We start from the raw sequence: 20073 nt of genomic DNA, 5'->3' as shown, positions 1-20073 counted from the left end.
AGCTGCACTTTGTCAGAGGTGGTGAAGTTTACATTTGTGTGGATTTGTGGTGATATTTCTGCCTGATCACAAGTGTTTTCAACTTCGGTTTTCTTCCTCTGATGAAGATCAGAGCACTTGTCTCATCGAGTACAGTCCCAGACAGGCTTTGTGTCTGTCCGACAGTCTAAAGGGGGTAGCCTACTACCATATCAGCAGAGCAATAACGCAGGGTAATGAGAAACATATCTGACAGCAATACAAAATGCATGAGAGCTTTACTGCATTATCTTTTTTTTTTTTGAACTGCCACCCGAATTTTGTGTTTTCTTTTATATAAATAAAGACATTTCCTCAATAAATTGGTGCAGAAAAAATCACCAGAAAGCAGGAAATTAGGTGTTGGAAATTATTATGAGTAGTAATTGTAAAATCATAATAAATGTATTTATAGGACTGGCGACCTGTGCAGGGTGTACCTCGCCTTTTGCCCGACAGCTGAGATTGGCTCCAGCCCCCACGCGACCCTGCGGGGGCCGGTTTATGATGGATGGATGGATGGATGTATTTATAGTCTATGAAATTTAATAATTAAGATGTAGCTCAATGATTTATAGGTAAAGTAGGTATAAGGTTCCGTTTAACAAATGGCATAACAAGGCAGCAACAGAAAATGAGACAGTTGATAGAGTTACTGTGTAGAGGTCATTTACTGTTGCTTTATAGATGTACTTCAGGTAGGCGGTGGAGGGGGGGGTGAAAACTTGAAAGATTTCCGGGCTAGGCTAACTACTAATCTTATAGTCGAATCTTCGCAGAACCATTATGAGGATCATGCCATTTTGGCTATATGGGGGTGCTCAATGTCTAATTTTACATAGAACTACATGTTTTCTCACATTAATTTAATATACAGACTATTATGATATAAATATCAACATATAATGCTGTAAATAAAAATGTGAAAATAAAGAAGCTTTTAATAAATCTTGTGTGTGTGCGTGAATAAATCCAAAATTGTAATCCTAACCCTTAAGGAGGCGGGGTAAGTGTGCATGTGTGAGCATAGGGCTGTCGCTGTTATCCCTGTATTTCCACATTCTGTCTCACGTATACCAAGTAGGCTGTGTGACCCTGTGGAAGAAAGGTCTACCTGTGGAATGAAGACCCGCCTACTTCCTGATTTCTGTGGTGCTCTGTCAGGCTGACTTCAGTCCCACCCATTGGTCCCCTCTGTTCCAGCTCAACCAATGGCTCGTCACCACCTCAACATTACCTCCTGCTCTTAAGGAGAACCCACCAGTTGCTCTCGGCAGCTCCTCACAACCAGTTGACTTGTGTACCTCATGTGTGTTGATTGTGTGCAATTTAGTGAAGTAAGTACTTTGTTAGTTAGCTTCTGCAGTTGTGTTTAGTGAGGTAAATCTCTTGAGTCTGTCGTAGCCAGTTTGTGGTTATGTTTATTAGTTAGACTCACAGTACTTATATTATTATATTTTATATTTTATATAGTATTTGGTTTTTGTGTGCTTTTAGCAGCGTGTGGCTGGCAAAAGGGTGGAAATAGGGCAAGAGTCCACACTGATAACCACACTTAGTATTATTATGTTAGATTCATTAGGTGAAGTGGGTGCTGTTGTGCGTTTAAATATATAGTCAGGCACAGTCCTCCTTTTGAGGACCTCTTTTATTTAACTTGGTTTGTTATTTTCCCTCATCAACCCTCTTTTTGTTTATGTGTGTGGTAGAATAGAAAGAGAGACAGCACCAGCTGCCCTACCGTCTCACATGATTCAACGAATGATACTCTTAGTCAGGGACATCCGTAGTGTTTTGTTATTGGACTTCTGTGCTAGTCATGGATTGGCCTTAACAAAAACATGTTTGATCACAAGGTTATAGGAATATACTGATCCGACTTTTTCAGTCCTGATTGAGATACCGATTCCTGGGCGTTGGGTATCGGCCAATGCCAAGAATCAATCCGATACCAGTGTAAAATTAATAAACTGTATTCTTTGCTTATATACTTATACTTTGCTAACACAGCCAACCATCAAGCAAGTGCAAGCAAACACAAGACATAGCAATATTACTTACTAGTCCTAACTGCTGAATGCCAGCTCTTTCTTGCAGCTTTTTATTACATGTAGCTCACGTCTTGGTCATGGTCCTGCCAGCCTAAGAACCTAAGAATCCGCTGGTAGATGCCAGTGGTAAAAGGGTTCCCATTTTTAAAAACAGAGACCACAAGATGTGCTCAAATTATTGGTCTCACACTGCTCAGCCTCCCCAGGAAAGTTTATTCCAGGGTGCTCGAAAAGAGAATTTAACTGATTGCCAAACAGGAGATTCAGGAGGAGCAGATTTTATCCTGACTTTGGAACAGTGGCATACCTCTTTACTCTTGTGGGGCTGTTGGGGGGGGGGTCCTGTTTGTGATATTCATGGACAGGATCTGAAGGCACATCTGGGGTGTGCCAGATGTGCCTTCAGGTTTAAGCCTCAGAATTGCGTCTCTGCTTTTCACAGATGACGTGGTTCTGATGGCTTCATCAGACCATGACCTTCCTTTTGCACTGAAGCAGTTAGCAGTGTGAAGCAACCGGAATGTGGTTCATTACTTCCAAATCTGAGGCCATGGTTCTCTGACGGAAAAAGGTGTATTGCTCCCTCCAGGTTGGGAGTGAGTTGCGGTCACAAGCAAAGGAGTTTGGAAAACATTTCGGGAACTTGTTCATGAGTGACAAACATTTTGCATGAGATGGACAGGTGGATTGTTGCAGCATCAGCAGTAATGCAGACATTGTACCAGAATGTTATGGTGAAGAGGGAGCTGAGTCGGAAGGCAAAGGTTTTGATTTACCAGTCGATCTACTTTCCAATCCTCACCCATGGTCATGAGCTTTGGGTAGTGACCGAAACAATGAGATTGTGGATACAAGCAGTTGAAATTTCCTCTGTAGGATGGCTGGGCTAGGGATAGGGTGGAGAGCGTCAGCATCTCGAAGGGGCTCGGAATACAGCCAGCTGCTCCTGGATGGATGGAAGATTCTTCATAGAGCTGGTCTCCTCTAGGTCTTGCTCAGAAATCTTCTGTTCAAAAAGACAATTCAATAGATCAGAACAGAGAACCAGCAGTGATTACAAATTTTGCTCAAGGTGAAAATTAGGATTCTTTTATGTGTAATGTAGTTTTTACCTGCTTTAAATGATCATCCTGGGCTTCAGAATTATTAATTTTTGCTATTTGCTGTCATCAGTGTCTGGCACTCCTTTTTATTGCGTCTGCAGTTTATTTTCCCTCAGTCCTGGCTACAAACAGTGTTTGGGGAAAAACCAAACTTTGCAAAATCGAGTTCAGAATCAGGGCACACTTTCAACTCATGTGCCAATTTGGAGAGAAGAGAGACTTGTGTGGAATATAGAGCAAGTACAAATGACTTGTGAAGGCTGCAGATAAAGGGGAGAGGGGACAGCGATAGAGCAAAAGATGGAGAAGAAGAAAAATAAAGATTAGATGATTAAAAACACTATTGTGGCTTTAAGTGTGTTCCAACATTGCCAAGAGGCAGTCAAAGTCCTTTTTCAAAACTCAGCAGCGAGAGATACAGTCTCATTCATTTGCACATGATGGTGGAAGTGAGACACCGATAGAAGGCATTCAGACAGAAAAATGTCATTTAATGATACATACTTGATGTAATAGGGACAACATTTAATAGAGAGGAGGAGGGACAGGGGATGTTTAGTTTTAATTTTTTTCAGATACTGACATAATGCAGCTGGAATGGAAAACATTTTCCTGTCCGTTTATACAGCTAGTGTAATAATAACCAAGCCCTGTAACTGATGAAGATTGCTATAGGAAGGACTTCCTATAGTTGGGCTGGAACAATGAATCATGGGTTAATATTTTTATTTACAAAATGGCGATGATATCCATGATGGAACTGAAAACTGGATAGCAATATTAGGTTAATATTTACAGTTGAGAGGTCTGACAGCTGCCCAGCTGTGAGAGGTGTTTTGAGTTTGGGCTTGTTTTGACTGATTGAGTAGTCAGTTTCCTGACTGACGGTACAGATGTTTTCTGTGACAAAAAGCACTGTGTGTGTGACAGCTCAAACAGACTGAACTTAGCAGGAACTCCCAGTTCTCTCATTTTCCTCCTGATTGTCTTCTTTTCTCTCTTTTGTGTGTTCACAAAGCTGTACAATTGGGAATAACTTGTAATTTTCGCTCAATTTGAAACATTTTCTATTCAAGCATATGTGCTGTCACCTCAGTTCATGGTGTCTAGTGTGGATTTATGTGTGTGTTCCACCAAGTGCGTCTTTCAATTGACTTTGTGTGTATATTTTTCATCTCTAAATATACCCACCACATTTGGTTTGAAAAGAAGTTTTTGTTGCGTTTGGAGTGAGTTCAACCAAGTTCAGAAATTTTGTGTGTTTTATTATCTTTGATACATTTTTTATTATTCTATGCTTTTTTATATTGCTAAATATCTTGTTAAAAAAGCTTATTTATGTCTTGTTTTTTTGTTTTTTTTACCAAAATCTATTCGAAAATGACCAGTGATGAAACATTTTTGCACATTGAATAACTAAGGTATAATAAATGCGTATGTTGTTTTCAATCAAACTTAGTTTAAAATATTATAAATGCATAGATCCAGGAACATATTGTATTGTTAAATCCCTTAAATGCAGTAACAAATATCAAGGCTATAACAGTTGTTACTCAGTGTGCTTTTTGTGGTGTTTTTGCTATATAGTACAGTTTCAAGTAGTCCACAGGCTCACACCCAATCATTCAGAATCATTTTATTGCACATAAGTGCTTTTAACTGGCTCATTTGAGATTTTTTTGCTACTGAGGACATCATCAGTTGTTCTTTATTTAGCACATCTCTGTATCCCACTCACTTTTTGAATTGTAAGTCAAAGCTTTTGTGTTCATAGTTTTATTTTACATCAGTAATCATTCTGCTTTCCCTCTGTACTGTCTCTCCCCCTCTCAATTCATTACCTTTATTTGACTGACCAATAAAGCTATATTGCTAATGCAGTTTTTAAGATCAGTTTATACAACCGTTTACACATCAACATCTTAATGAGAGAGTAAATGCAAATTATTCAACAGGCATATCAAGTATTTAAACCTTTCGGTGTATGCTTCTGTCTTTCTCCAGAGCGGTATGGCTTTGACGTATGATCCCACCGCGATGCAGAACGGGTAGGTGGAAAGTATTCTTTTCAGATTTACAAACTGTCTACAGCTTAGGATGTTTGGATGCAAACTTTGCTTTGAAATCATATTCCCTGCCCATGTAAAAAAGCAAACCCCACAAAATTGCTGGAGTACTGGCTTCTGCGCCTGTTTATGAGCATTACAAAAGTGATACCTTCTCACTAACCAAACCATCAGCACTTGCATGCAAATGAGCAGACAACACACCATCCATCCATCCATCATCCATCCATCCATCTTCATCCGCTTATCGGGGGTTGTGTCGCAGGGGCAGCAGCTCAGCAGGGAGCCCCAAACGTTTCTTTCCCGAGCCACGTTAACCAGCTCTGCCTGGCATTCCCAGGCCAGTGTGGCAATATAATCTCTCCACCTAGTCCTGGGTCTACCCCAGGGCCTCCTCCCAGCCGGATGTGCCTGGAACACCTCCCTACGGAGGCATCCAGAGGCATCCTTACCAGATGCCCAAACCACCTGAACTGGCTCCTATTGAAGCAAAGGAGCAGCGGCTCTACTCTGAGCTCCTCACAGATGGCCGAGCTTCTCACCCTATCTCTAAGGGAGACACCAGCTACCCGCCTGAGGAAACCCATTTCCATGCACACATATTCAGACAGATACAGGACACATGGGCCATTAACACATACACACACACACTCTCTCTCTCGCTCTCTCTCTCTCTCTCTTACTGTGTCGTGCTCTCATCCTCATCCTCGCCTCTGACTGATGCAGATGGTGCATTTATTTATGCCACCTATGCATACAAGCTGTCAGACATTTAGGTTTTGATTGCAGACAGGGAAGTTGGGCGGTGTTGCAGTGCCGCTGTAAGACTTTCGTCAGCCGAGGCTATCTGCAGTGCTCTCAGGCTGAAGGCAGAGAGGCGAGTGTCTGCCTGTTTCAGGGGGAAATTGGAGATCGGTCCTGTCTGCTAGGAATGCTGCTGGTGATGGGATCCCAGGAGACGCATCCCTCCAGCTCTGTGTTTTCCTTCTCCTCCTTCTTGTCAGCTCAGTCCTCCTTAGTCTTTGTATCCCGTCTTTCCCTTTTCCTCCTCTTCTTTCCTGTTATGCTCCATATACTTTTTATCACCTTTATACCAGTCCTCCTCTGCTAGTCTGACATTTTCATAAATGTTCTCTCTCTCTTCTTCTACATGTTTGTCTTGTTTCTTCCCTTTCTTCTTTTAATCTCTAATCTCCATTTACAAGCAGATGCTTTCCTTTTGGTCATCTCTGGTGTCCTTGTGTATGTGTGTGGCATGTGTATATGCGTGCTCACATGTGAGCATCTGTGCACTTGCGTTGCTTAAGCCCTCTCCAACCTCTCTTCCGAGGTCATCAGAGCTCCTTCCGGCGAAGCACTAAATAACTGTGAAATGCTAATGCAGCTAATTAGAGAGGCAAAAAACAGGAGGGAAGGGGATTGAATAAAAAGTGAGTGCTGTGCGGGGTCAAGAGGAGGGCAAAGGCAAAAATAAAGTCAGCCAAGGAGAAGGGAAGGGTATGAATCAATTACAGGTTTGCAAGTCTCTCCAAGCTTGAGGACAGCTGGTTTTTAGGGGCTGATGCCAATCTGATGTTATTGGAAACATGTGTCCAACCAGCCAGACTGCTTTGGCATCCAGCCTGTACTGTCTTTTATCAGAGAGACACAAAATTCACTTTCTCTGGGGATCTATTTCTCAATCTGCTGCCTCCTATCTGGTCTGTTGTTTCTCCATCCTTCTCTCTCTTTCTTCCTGCCTCTGTTCTTACATTTTGTACCCTGTCTTTCTATCTGTCCTCACTTTCTTCTATCTTTCCTGCCCGCACACATGCACATACACATATACAGTATATTTTATCACGCTCCCCCACATTTCTCCGCTGAAAAGTCACTGAGGTCGGCATTAAATCATTGACTAATTTTTCAAGGCAAACTCCTGACAGTGCGGCTAGGTCACACCAGGGATTCACAGAGAGGTTTTAAATTAAATCCCATAGTAATGTTCTGTTCGCAATTACATGTTTAGTGTATTGTTTATAATGCCAAGCTGGAGTTCCTATTGACAGCGTGCTGTTCAGGACTAATAGCCTCCATCAATAACCTTGGATCTGTCCTCTACCTGTTATTTCTCTGTCTCAATACACATCACTCTAATGAAAAATACAATAAACACAATCAGAGAACCATATTAAATAACCTGGCTATGTTGGCTCATTTGTATTCATCAGTGACAGTAATACAGTATCTCTAATGCAAGTCATACATTCATTTTACAGTCAAAAAGATGGATCTATGCTGGTGCATGATCAGCAGAAGAGGGTTTTTTTTCTTGTTACTTACTCCAAGTTAGAGCTATCCACTATTTATCTGTTCAAACCTTTCAATTTCAAGTGGTTTAAAAGGTTGAAAACTTACAGTGCTATTGTTCAAACAAAAAGATTAAATCATTTTTGCGTGATGGAAAAGACGACAACTCAAAGAGACATTCAGGTAAGTCCAGAGTTGAAAGGTGCAAAAGCGAAATTAAAGAACATTTATGTCCCTTCTAGGAGTTATGGGGAAATTAAAGTAAGCTGAGCCAGTGTCAACACACCTAAGATAGAACACACAATCAACCTGCAAATGAACCAGAGCTGAACCATGGCAAGAGTAAAATATATAGTGCTCATAATTCAGGAGATTTCTGTTTCTGGTGCCAAGGAAGTAAACCACATTGTGTTGTGGAAAACTAGAGTAACCAGCGTAGCTAGACAGAAAGGCTTCAGTACACCAAGTAGAGCATAAAAACGCTGGATGTCCATGTGAAGCACAATCACGCTCTGCAGCTTCTCGCAGGCAGTTGGAAAGCAACTGCAATGACTGAGGGGCTGCATCTCACAGCTGAGTTCAAAACCGCTCGTGCTATCACTGGCCAAACAAATGTAATGTGAAACAAAAAGTGCTATAATAGAACAGGTGGGCACCTCTGCAACCGATTTCACCCTTGAAATGAAATGTGTGCTGGTGTCACAGTAGAGTAGCACCAGTCCATCCACGTGTTCCAGTCTTTGGTTTGTTGCTGAGCCTGACTGTCCTGTAAGAGTAGAGTGGATGCTGATACAGATATTTATGTACATACAGCAAATGTTATTCATGATATTTGTCAGTAGTAGTAAAGTAAACAGTGGAGATTTCTCCTCCAATCAAGCAACATTTTTATACCGAGTACCTTTTTATACAATCATGGCTGCGTTAAAGATAGTTAGGAGAGGGCTTCTCTCTCTCTGCCTGTCTCTCTTTCTCTCTCTTTCTCCCCTCTCTTGCTCCATTATTCAGTTAACAGACACTTTGGGATCGATCGGGCACAGCAACACGGCCTGGTGGATGAAACATGTCCTCTCTAGGTACACAATGATAAATAAAGCACTGCGAGCCACAGCATTCTACCGCTGCAGGGTTGAGGGGGTGAAACGGAAAAAAAAAAAGAGAGAGAGAGATGGAGCAAAATCAGAAGGACAAACAAAGGTATAGGGCGAGAAGTAAACAGTATAAACAGATGTTACAGATGCAGCTTTCTCTGCCAATGTGTAGGTGGGAACATAAAGATGTTTTGAAATATTTCACCCACTCACACATTAAGGTAATAATTAATTATTATGCACGGCAGTGGAGCAGACTCCTTTGTAATATGATGTGTGCTCCAGTGCAGTGTCAAGTCTGATTTAAGACGTCTTTGATGGTGAAGCACAGCGTGAAGCTGCAACATTTATTATTTCCATGACGGCTGTGATGATGTCTGATCCATTTCATCAGAGGCGTGTACTGGGTGGTTGAAAACAATGATGTACTAAAGGCATTTTCACCTTTGCATGTGGCTACATCCTGAGAGCTGAGAAGCCTCTGGACTGATGTTATGTTTTTTAATATTGCTAACATTTTTGTCAACATGCTCTTGGATCAGTTTTACCCCACTTTTCTTGTTTGCTTCCATAGGTTCTACTCTTCGCCATACAGCATCTCCACTAATCGGATGATTGCACAGACATCAATCACACCCTTCATCGCTGCCTCTCCTGTCTCCACATATCAGGTGGGTGGACGCTTTCCAAAGTTTGACGGGTTAGACTGAGTTTTGAGGGCCTGTATGGACTACACAAATTTATAGGGGCATTTTGAACAGTCTATTGGGAACTTGGCTCTTTAATAAAGGGTAGAAATTGTTTAAGTTAATAACTTTATAGCTAAAAAGATGGTTTCATCATGTTGCTTTATTTCCAAACTCAGGTTAGTAAACAGTTTTGTAAACAGTTTTGTCTTGACTGTGACGGCTGTGGCTCAGGAGATAGAGCGGGTCATCCACTAATAAGAAGGTCGGTGGTTTGATCCCTGGCTTCTCCAGTCTGCATGTCAGAGTGTCCTTGGACAATATACTGAACCCCAAATTGAGAGTGTCTATGAATATATTAGTTTCTGTTTCTGATGAGCGGTTGGTACATTGCATAGTAACCACTACCATCAGTGTGTTAATTTGGGGTGAATGTGGCATCTATAATAAAGCGCTTTGAGTGGTTGGAAGACTGCAAAGGTGCTACGTAAGGACAGTCCATTTACCATTGTTGTTTTTTTGTTGGATTTGCTGGTAGAAAGACAAATATGGACATCATCTTGAGTATTTGGAACCAGGGCTTTTGAATTAAGAAATTAATATTTTCGGCTGATCCTATCCACAGCACTTCTTGTCTGTAGTTTCAGAATGAATTAAACATTTGCAGAACTGACACTTTCTGCACTGTTGTCCTATGTGAAGTCCCTGGACAATGGGGTAAAGCAAGTAGAGACTGCCTTTTCTCAGGAATAACTTCACCACAGAAATTGAGTTACCAGCTCTCTCCATTCAAGACAAGTCTTAGTTTAGCAATGATAAAACAAAGGCTTATATTGCAGCACTCCTCCCATCAATCTTTCATTCTTAGGCACAAATCCCCCTTTTGTCCCCCCCTCCGTTCCCATGTGTCACATCCTCTCTCTTCCACACACACACACAAATTGTACCAATTCATGTCAAAGCTGGTTTGGCGACATAGCTGTGGTTCTTTGAGAGACTGACGCTGTACTTGATCCCCAGTTTGTCAAACACATAGACTTTAAAACAAGCACAAGTACTCCCCCACAGCTTTTCACTAACACGGAACACTGCTGTAAATGAGAAAGACAAATGCAAAGACACACCTTCAGCAGCGCAGAATTACACACAGAGACACAACATCCTGCTTTTTGAGGAAAACACTTGAAGAAATTAACTTACTTTGCACAACTCCCCATAGAGAGACACAGGTAAGCGAACATGCACTCATATAATTACTATAGGCAGAGCTTACATGTGACAAAGGGACCTTCGGGGACTTGTTCCTCCTCATGTTAGGGTTGGGTAGTGGGTAGCAGTAGGAGATGAAAGTGGTGATTTGTGGCCAAGACAGGCTTTGATGATGAAACCTCCACTGTGAAGCAGTAATTATTAGACTGTATTGCTCTATGTGGTCTTCATATCCTCTTATAATTACAACATAACATACTGTATAGTGGACCCTCAGTTACTGCCATAATATTCTTTAAGACACTCTGCTGCAGGGACTGAGGCTCTGAAATAGGCTTGTAAAGACTTGAGCTAATGATTAATTTTCTCTCTTCTCCTCTTTGGTTTTCTCATTTTCGCTCCCTTCCTGTCATTTTGTCTTCCAATTGTCCTTCTTTATGTTCTCTCTTCCTCAATTCTTTATCCACTTATAACTATCTTCTTTTTGATCTTTCATCTCTTCCTGACCTCCCTTCTGCATCCCCGGACTCATCCCCATCCCCCGATTTTATTGTCGTCACCTGTACCTTTACTACATCTTCTCTTCTCTCCTCACCTCTCCTCCACTACTTTCTTCTCCGCAGGTCCAGAGTACATCTTGGATGCCACATCAACAATATGTTATGCAACCTACAGTAAGTTTTTGAACCAGCCTCTCCTTTGTTTTGTTTTTTGTGTCATGTGTTATCTTTTCCCAGTGGAGTCATTTTCTCCAGTTTCCGACACTTTTCACTGCCGCACTACATTTCGCCCTTTTATCTCAGTGTGTAAGCATGCCACAGTACTTAGTCTGCTAATCTCTAAATATTGAAGATTCTTCACAGTGATCCTCATTTGAAAAAGCTTGATAAGCAATATGAATGTCTGTCAAACTGGCTGCCACAGGATATATGAATTTAAAACTAGTCATCCGTGTTAGAAACCATAGGTCTTGTTTGTACTTTAATGCACCCGTAGCATATGAGTGCCAAACCCAGGTCAGACCAGGAAAAAAATGTTCAGCCTTGCAATTGAGTACTAACCTGCTGAATCAGCCTGTGAATAACCTCCTTAGAGCAGCTTGAAGAGTTCAGTCGAGCAGTCCGAAATCCATAATAAAAGGTTGCTCCCTGCTGGTTTGAAATGGAACTGCAGGTACAAAACCATCTTTCATTAGTTGTAAACATAATGCTGATATTCAACTCAATGTTGACTGGTAATTGCTTATCATATTTGTACAGTGATACATATAGTATATTTGCAAAAAATAACAATGCAAAAACAAATACAGGCACAACATAATACAGTGTATTACACTACAGTAATAAACACAAATATGCTTTGTATCTGACTGGAGACCTCGGCATGTGATGTGAAGGATTTAGAGCTCCGTCTGTCCAAGCACAAACTCACACACTCTCATACGCAAAAATCAACAATGTATTAAAACACACCCACACACATATTTATTTTGTACAGTCAATATGCACTGTAAATCTATACTCAATACAGATTTTTTTTTTTTCCTTTTGCTTTTAGCCAGGGAATAGTAACAGGAGTTTGAGTCTCCACAAACTTCGCTTTGAGCTCAGTGTAAAGCCTCAGTTGCCGTCCTGTCTGTCTGACATACAGTAACTATTCTAACATACAGTGTAAAATCTCTGCCTTCCTATTCATATGGTGAGGAAAGAAATCAATGTCACTGTAAAAGAGGAAAATTTCATTCAGTCAGGAAGTGAGGAAGTCAATCATAAGATAAGTGTACAAACAAATATGAAAATCGGTGATTATGGCCATCCTGGTTGGCAAAAGCCTTTAGACATGCCACATTATCTGGACAGGTTATTTTGTAAAGGAGGAATAAGATTAACAGTACAGCAGGATGCTGCCCTATAGATATTTTTCTCAAAAGAAAAGTTGGCTTCTCTGACAATAGTCAAGATAGATTTTATCATCCAGATTTGTATCTCACTGTGTTAATGAGTTGGTTTCTTGCCAACATCTGCAGACTATTTTACACCTGCAAAATTCAGTCATGCTCCATTGAAACTGTCAGTGGTAGGGAATGGAAGATAGAGGCAGCACAGATATGGTATATCAGCCATGCACTGAGGGATTCCAGCAAATACTGTCACAAATAGTTAAACCAAATGCTGATGCTCCCCCTCCCTATAGTCCCCCATACTATCTGTCTTCCCCTTTTTGTCTATCTGCCAACTCCTAAAACATTCTGTTGTCATGTCTGATTAACATTATGTCTGTGAGAGAGGATAATACCCTTCTGTAAATGTGTTTTCAAACAAATGTCCCATCTAATTATTTGGCAGGCCGCTTGATATGACTTCGTAAGACTTGGAAGAAGTGAGAAAGAGATAGAAGAGAAGAGAGAATAAGAGATTGGAGAAAGAGAAAGAAAATTAATAAATAATTAAGAGAACTGTGTGTATTTGACAAAGAGAGGACAGGGGAAAGAGGCAGGCGCGGGGAAAGGAGAGGAAAGAGGGGATTACAAAGAATAAATCGAGAACAAAGAAAAGAAAACAACTGTTGCAAAAGCATGTCTGGGCTGTGCGCGCCTGTTCCCCAGCCTTGTCTCTGCATAGTCAAAATCCCTGTTAGACAACAAAGACGAAGGCTAGTCATTGTATTTCCTGGATATAGAAGAGCTTGGCAAATTAAAGCTGCGTCAGGGAGGGAGACTGAGAGAGACATAGCGGCTTTATTCTGTTCCTATGGCAGCAGAAGCTTCCTCACTGCTGAACCACAGTTAATGACTGGTAACGTTGATGAATGGCATGTGCCCATTGACACATTTAGGCTGATGCACGCGAGCACGCCTCTTATAATTACTCAGTCAACAGTCCATCAACAATTTTTACATGTTTGTGGTGCAATTGGGCGGTTCCTTTGTGCATTACTGACAAATGCACCTTGTTTCACAGATACACTTGGTTACTAAAGGAGTTAATTACTCTAATTAAAAGGTTACAATGAAAGAGATAAAAACAGTGCTAATACGCACAACTATATTTACACAGACACAAGCAAGTATGCACTCTCTCAAATTCATTCAGATACACACACACAAGCATACCTATATATATAGTGTGCAGAGCGCCTTAAGGATGGTGTGTTTCCGAGCCCTTGGTGAAATGCCCAAATTACTTGAACTCCCTGTCTTTACATCCTAATTAGTGAGAGGATGTCTTTGTGCATAATTACTCACAAATCCCCCCTACAGGAAATGAATGCATTACCCTAACCATGCATAGTAAGAAAGACAAGGAAGGCGGCTTATTGGGGAGAACTGTAATGAGACATCCAAGGCATTGGGATTTCAGATCTTCCTGAGTTATATTGCCATGTTAAACTTGTTTTGGGGAGACAAAGAGGGTGAAGAATGAAAGCACAGATCAGTACGTATCGGAGGCTCTAAACAGTGCACAATACTTGGTTTGTTTCCTTGCTGTTATGCTGGCATCCTTTGTGGGCATGTGTGTCTGTCAGTGTGCAGAACCTGTGCCTGCATGTATGTGCATGTTTAGTGTTTACGACCCTGATACCTGTCTTTTTGCTGTAAAATCTTGTGTGTTTGAGTATGTAAAAAAACAGACATAGAAATTGTATGGAAAGTAGGGAAAATAATTTCGTAGAACAGGTTTCAGACCACACCACCTGAGAGAGAACAAACAATTCCAGTACACATCCTTTGCATGCTCCCACACACTGAGCTCCCATCACAGCAGCAGCAGCAGCAGCAGTTAGTTTTTGGGGGTTTTTTTTGCAATAAACAGGTGTCATTATCACTAATACTGTATGTTTGATGTTGCACGGTGCCTGCAGCATTCTGCTAGTCAGCATCACTTCTCTACTGGAAAAAATGACAGCAAAAGAAGGGGAGGAGAGGAAGAGAGAGGTCAAAGTTGAAACAGATCTTGTGTTTTTCTCTCCCCTGTCCTCGAGGGGTATAAGATAACTGTCTGTCTTGCACACTCATTTATTGCTTACCCCAGGAAAAAAATGCCTGATACTTGAAAACACTAACACATCCACACACTCAATTACACACTCATCACACGCCAGCTGATGCACAGTGCTCGCATGCAGGCACACACAGGAATAGCGAGTTTAGCACTTGTAAAGCTATACATCAGTCCAGACAATTAGTGATTGTGGATTTCCTCTTGCTTTATGCAGTCTCTCTCTGCGCGGAAGCCTGTGGTGATATTGGATGAAGTGAGAGAAAGAATGAGAGAGGATGAGAAATCATTAAACGAGAGAACGTATTATATAGATGGATGAAAAGCTTGGGTATTAGCTGGATTCTGGCTGCAGAATCTACCTGCCGGAGCCAAGGCTTTGTGCGGGATTGTGGACAGATCTGTTGATGCATCTGTGTGTGTGGATGTTTCTGTGTGTGTATATGCCGTGTCTAGGCATGTGTTTGTATGTGCCACTTACTCACTTGTGACGCTGAGGATAGTGTTGACAGAGCATTTCTGATAGCCGGGCCGCTATATTCTTCAAACAGATCTCCCTATGAAGACAGCAGTCAGGCGGAGGAGCACTCACCACTGTTAACAGCTCTCACAATCCCTGTCTGTGCTGTCTGTGTGTGTGTATTGTGTGTGTGTGTTTGTGTGTGTGTGTGTGTGTGTGTGTGTGTGTGTGTGTGTGTTTATGTGTGTGTGCCTCCCTGTGAAGCTTGCAGACATAAGGATCTTCACTTACAGCTTTGTAACTGTGAACAACTCTGACAGACTGTATGTGCCTTCGAGAGGAACGGTTCATGCAGCTAGTACTTTACTGTGTGTGTGTGTGTGTGTGTTTATCCATGTGCGATTGTGTTGTTGCAAGCCTCCCTTTGAAACCCTACAGATACGTTGAGATGGCTGCCTTACAGCTGGGATGGTGCCTAAAATACCTAAATTAAATACCTATGTTCTTCTAACATCCCGTCTCAACATGCAGCTACACAAGTGCTGACTGCTCTCTGGAGCGATACTGACACATATCCACCGATACTGTCTGTGCTCATGGGAAGTGTAGTTAAATAGCTATCACAAATGTACAGTGTTTACCTCTGCAGGGTTATGTGAGGAGTCTCCTATTAAATCTATACAAAGCTGTTGAGTCTGTAGCAGAGCTGTACGGGAAAAGTAGAGCTCAGCACATCAAGGTGTTAGGAGGCATCAAAGCCCTTCACCTTGAAGAGATTTACAGTAAAAGCCTTTCTGCTCCATTCAGAAGCATGTTCTGTCAAGCCTGCCAGGCAAGCCGGCTGACTGGCTGCGTACAAAGTCAAACCATTTGCAGTAAAAAAACTTAACTGGATTGGAAGTTTTTCTTCTACTAACGTATCTAGCTGCATGTCTTAAAGAGGTCTTATTTCGCTGCATAGCATAAAAAACATCATTTTTTCCGCTGCAGTAAACACATCAAGTGACATTTGGACATGCACGTATTTGCTTTTCTGCTGAAAGTAAGATGAGAAGATTAAAACTATTCTCACATAAAAAAAGTGGTATCGATCTTTTCATCTAACTCTTGGCAAGAAAGCAAATAAGGGTATTTCCCAAAACTACTTCTCTAAAAAGTCCATCCCCTTCAGATCCCTCTTCTTTATCCCTCCCTGAGCTCGCTCTTTACCCACAAATCTAATTTTCCTTACAATAGCTTAGTTTGAGGTTTAGTTTTAGTTTGTTTTTAGCTTAAAGTCATTGCCTCTCGCACTCTCTCTCTCTTTATTTCTGCTCTTCCCTTTTTTTCTCCTTCCTAGCTTCTCATCTCCACATTACCTTACTTCAATCTTCTCTCCTCCGCCATCCTTCATGTACCACCTCCTGTGATTGTTGAAATGTTTTAGTTTAGCTGAACTTCATAAACTGTGGGGTTTATTTTGGTTGTTTCATTGATCTCATTGGTTGCTTTCCATAAAATGCTTAATGACAGTTTGTTCACCTTGTACATATAATGTCTTTAACCTGGACAATCATGTGTACTTCCTTTCCTGCCTCAGGGTGCTGTGATCACCCCAGCCGCGTCCATAGAGCCCAGTTTGTCTCTTCACCCTTCCAGTGTGATGGCCCCTCTCACCCAGCAGATGAACCACCTGTCTCTGGGCACCACAGGCACTGTGAGTCTCAGCTTTTATCTCCTGCTAACCATCTTGCTGTGCATGCAGACATTTCATATAATTAGTCAGCATTCCGAGATCAGCTGTAATTGAAATGATGTCACAGCCGAAACCACATAGAGGCACATGGAAACGGCCGTTTTCTGTTTGCAACACGTCAGAAATTTGCAATGACCCTGGGGCAGGCCAAACTGTTATGTAATGTATTGTGAAATGTCATAAACACACATGTCCCAGCAGCGAGCCCAGATAGTGCTTTAGAGTCTAGAGTTACCTATTGTTTGTGCCTGTATTATCATACTGTCTGTGACTCTCCTTCTCTCTGCAGTACATGCCTGCTGCAGCCGCTGCTCCTATGCAAGGAACCTACATTCCCCAGTACACTGCAGTGCCTGCCTCTGCCATCACAGTGGAAGTAAGGCCACTGGTTACTCCTCATAGCATCTTCATACAGCAGCCTATGGGCTTAACTATGGAATAGAAGAACAACGTTGCAGATATATACATGTGCATTATTCTGGGTCTGTGCCGTGCAGAAGTGGCAACGGAAGAGAATATTGTGTACATATAAATATATAAACTGACAACATAAAAATATACAACAACAAAGATCAACAATCAACAACAAATATGTGCAACATGACAGGTCTGTGCCCGACACGAGATGAAACAGTATTTACATGTGCAGAGACATTTGTATCATTTGCAAGGGGGAGTGTCAGTGGGGGACCCAGGCCTTGTTAATGAGGCTAGTTGCAGACGGGAAGAAGCTGTTTTTGTGGCGAGAGGTTTTGGTCCTGATGGATCATGGAGGGGAGAGTCTGAAACAGTTTGTGTCCGGGGTGGGAGGAGTCAGCTGCAATCTTTCCTGCTCGCCTCAGAGTCCTCGAGGAGTCCAGGTCCAGAAGAGAAGGAAGATTGCAGCCAATCACCTTCTCTGCAGAGCGAATGATACGCAGCCTGCCCTTGTGCCTGGCAGTGGCAGCAGCATACCAGATGGTGATGGAGGAGGTGAGTATGGACTCAATGATGGCGGTGTAGAAGTGCAACATCATTGTCTTTGGCAGGCTGAACTTCTTCAGCTGCTACAGGAAGTACATCCTCTGCTGGGCCTTTTTGATGATAGAGGTGATGTTCAGTTCCCACTTGAGGTCCTGGGAGATGATGGTGCCCAGGAAGCGGAAGGAGTCCATAGTGGTGACTGGGGATTCACACAGGATGGTGGGGGAGGGTGGGGCTGGGCTCTTCCTGAAGTCCACGACCATCTCCACTGTCTTCTGAGCGTTGAGCTCCAGACTGTTCTGGCTGCATCAGGTCACCAGATGGTTGATCTCCCACCTGTAGGCGGACTCGTCCCCACCTGAGATGAGCCCAATGAGGGTGGTGTTGTCTGCAAACTTCAGGTGCTTGACAGACTGGTGACTGGAGGTGCAGCTGTTGGTGTACAGGGAGAAGAGAACGGGGGAAAGGACACAGCCTTGAGGGGATCCGGTGCTGAGGGTCCTGAAATCAGAGACATATTTTCCCAGCTTCACATGCTGCTTCCTGTCCGTCAGGAAGTCTGTGATCCACCTGCAGGTGGAGTCAGGCACGTTCAGCTGGGAGAGCTTGTCCTGCAGCAGGGCCGGGATGACGGTGTTAAAAGCAGAGCTGAAATCCACAAACAGGATCCTGGCGTGGGTTCCTGGGGAGTCCAGGTGCTGGAGGATGTAATGAAGGGCCATGTTTACTGCAGGGGGTCCAGGAGTGGCTCTGTAATGGATTTTAGGTGGGACAACACAAGGCGTTCAAAGGACTTCATAACCACAGAGGTCAGGGCGACGGGTCTGTAGTCGTTTAGTCCTGTGGTCCTTGGTTTCTTTGAAGCAGGCTGGCACATGGCATGTCTCCAGTGACATGTTAAAAATGTCTGTGAACACCGGAGACAGCTGATCAGCATAGTGCTTCAGGGTGGATGGGGAGACAGAGACCGGCCCAGCTGCTTTGCGGGGTTTCTGCCTCCTGAAAAGGCCATTGACTTCCCTCTCTGTGATGGAGAGAGGAGGGGAGGGGCTGGAGCTGGCCAGCTCTGAGGAGGGGGGGCGAAGAAGTGGTGGACTGAGGCTGAAGCTGAGCGGGGGAGTCACAGGTGATGGTGTCCGATTGACTCTCAAAGCGCCAGTAGAACTGGTTCAGCTCATTTGCCAGGCGAGAATCGTTTATGGAGTGGGGGACTTCGGGTTTAAAGTTTGTGATCTGTCTGAACCCCCTCCAGACAGAACTGGCATTGTTTGCAGAGAACTGGTTCTTTAGTCTCTCTGAGTACAGTTGTTTAGCTTCTCGCACCTCCTTGCTAGAAGCAAGCAAAATACCCTTTAATTTACACATAATTGTCTCATATTGTGCCTGTACATGTTAGTAAATTAAGCTGTTTATAATGATCATGCTGTCGTGAAATGAAAACAAAAATATTGTTTGATATTGTTTATGACCTCGGTGTCAGACTGACTTGTTTCTGTAACTGTGATTCTGGTTTTCAGGGCGTGGTGACAGACCCCTCCCCACAGACAGCCGCCCCCTCCTCACAGGACCCCAGTGGGCAGCAGCCTATATCAGTGGAGAATACAGGAGATCATGCCACAGCCTACTCTTACCAGCAGTCTAAGTGAGTGTTGTAAGAATTAAAGGGGTAGGAGTACAATTAAGAAAAGTACACAGCATCTCTTTTATCTAAAACACAATTTCAATAGACTTTTTTTCAGTTTTAGAAAAAAATATATACTGGAAATTAGTTTAAAGATTTATTCATAGAGACTTGTCATTTGATGCTTGCATTTACATGCATCACAATTTCATAAATGTCTCAGATTCCCTCCCCATAAAACCACAAATTGTTATTTTTTGTTATTTTTTTTTATGATAAACAAGATATGGTGTGGTGTGAGCTTTTGGGAGAGACAGGCAGTCTCCTTTGGCTTCCAGTCTTGATGCTAAGCTTAGCTGAAAGGCTGCTGGCTGTAGCTTCAAAGTTACCGTACAGACATGAGAGTGGTATCGATCATCTCATCAAACTCTCTGCAATAAAAAGAAAATGTCAAACTAGTCAAAATGTCAAACTAGTCATTTAAAGATGTCTTATTTAGTGCATGTGCATGGAAAAGACTAGACAGAAAAGGGGGTTGAAAATAACATTGTTGAAAGAATGCATTCAACTGTCTCCTACCTAAAATCTTGAGATGTACTACAATAGTGTTTGCTAACATTGTAATTCACAAGATAAATAAATCACACTGAATAGTGTGTGTATATAATCAGCTACAGGAGACTAGTGTGTGGTTGTTGCAGAGACAAAATGTTAAGCCAATTGTTGTGTCGTTGTGGTCACAGAATTATGTCAACATTTGCTTGTAAAACATTTGTCTTGTCT

General features: G+C 42.4%; 1 protein-coding gene across 2 annotated transcripts in view; it reads left to right on the top strand.

Moving 5' to 3' along the window:
• The window catches only part of LOC119897908 (RNA-binding motif, single-stranded-interacting protein 3-like), a 132349-nt gene that overhangs the window by 109497 nt on the left and 2779 nt on the right, over positions 1–20073 (top strand). Inside the window, exons 8-13 of one of the 2 annotated variants that reach the window (XM_038711943.1) lie at positions 5177–5220; positions 9193–9289; positions 11137–11187; positions 16551–16667; positions 16996–17082; positions 19187–19311. In XM_038711943.1, the coding sequence (XP_038567871.1) occupies positions 5177–5220; positions 9193–9289; positions 11137–11187; positions 16551–16667; positions 16996–17082; positions 19187–19311 (521 nt within the window). Of the gene's footprint in view, positions 1–5176; positions 5221–9192; positions 9290–11136; positions 11188–16550; positions 16668–16995; positions 17083–19186; positions 19316–20073 lie in introns of those variants that run through there. The other variant, XM_038711944.1, reaches the window with a different exon arrangement.

This window comes from Micropterus salmoides, unplaced genomic scaffold, assembly GCF_014851395.1.
Source record: "Micropterus salmoides isolate LMB-PRFRI ecotype aquatic unplaced genomic scaffold, ASM1485139v1 Ms_hic_scaffold_11, whole genome shotgun sequence".
NCBI lineage: Eukaryota > Metazoa > Chordata > Actinopteri > Centrarchiformes > Centrarchidae > Micropterus > Micropterus salmoides.
The sequence above is the reverse complement of the archived record's forward strand: the minus strand, read 5'-3'. Positions and strand labels throughout refer to the sequence as shown.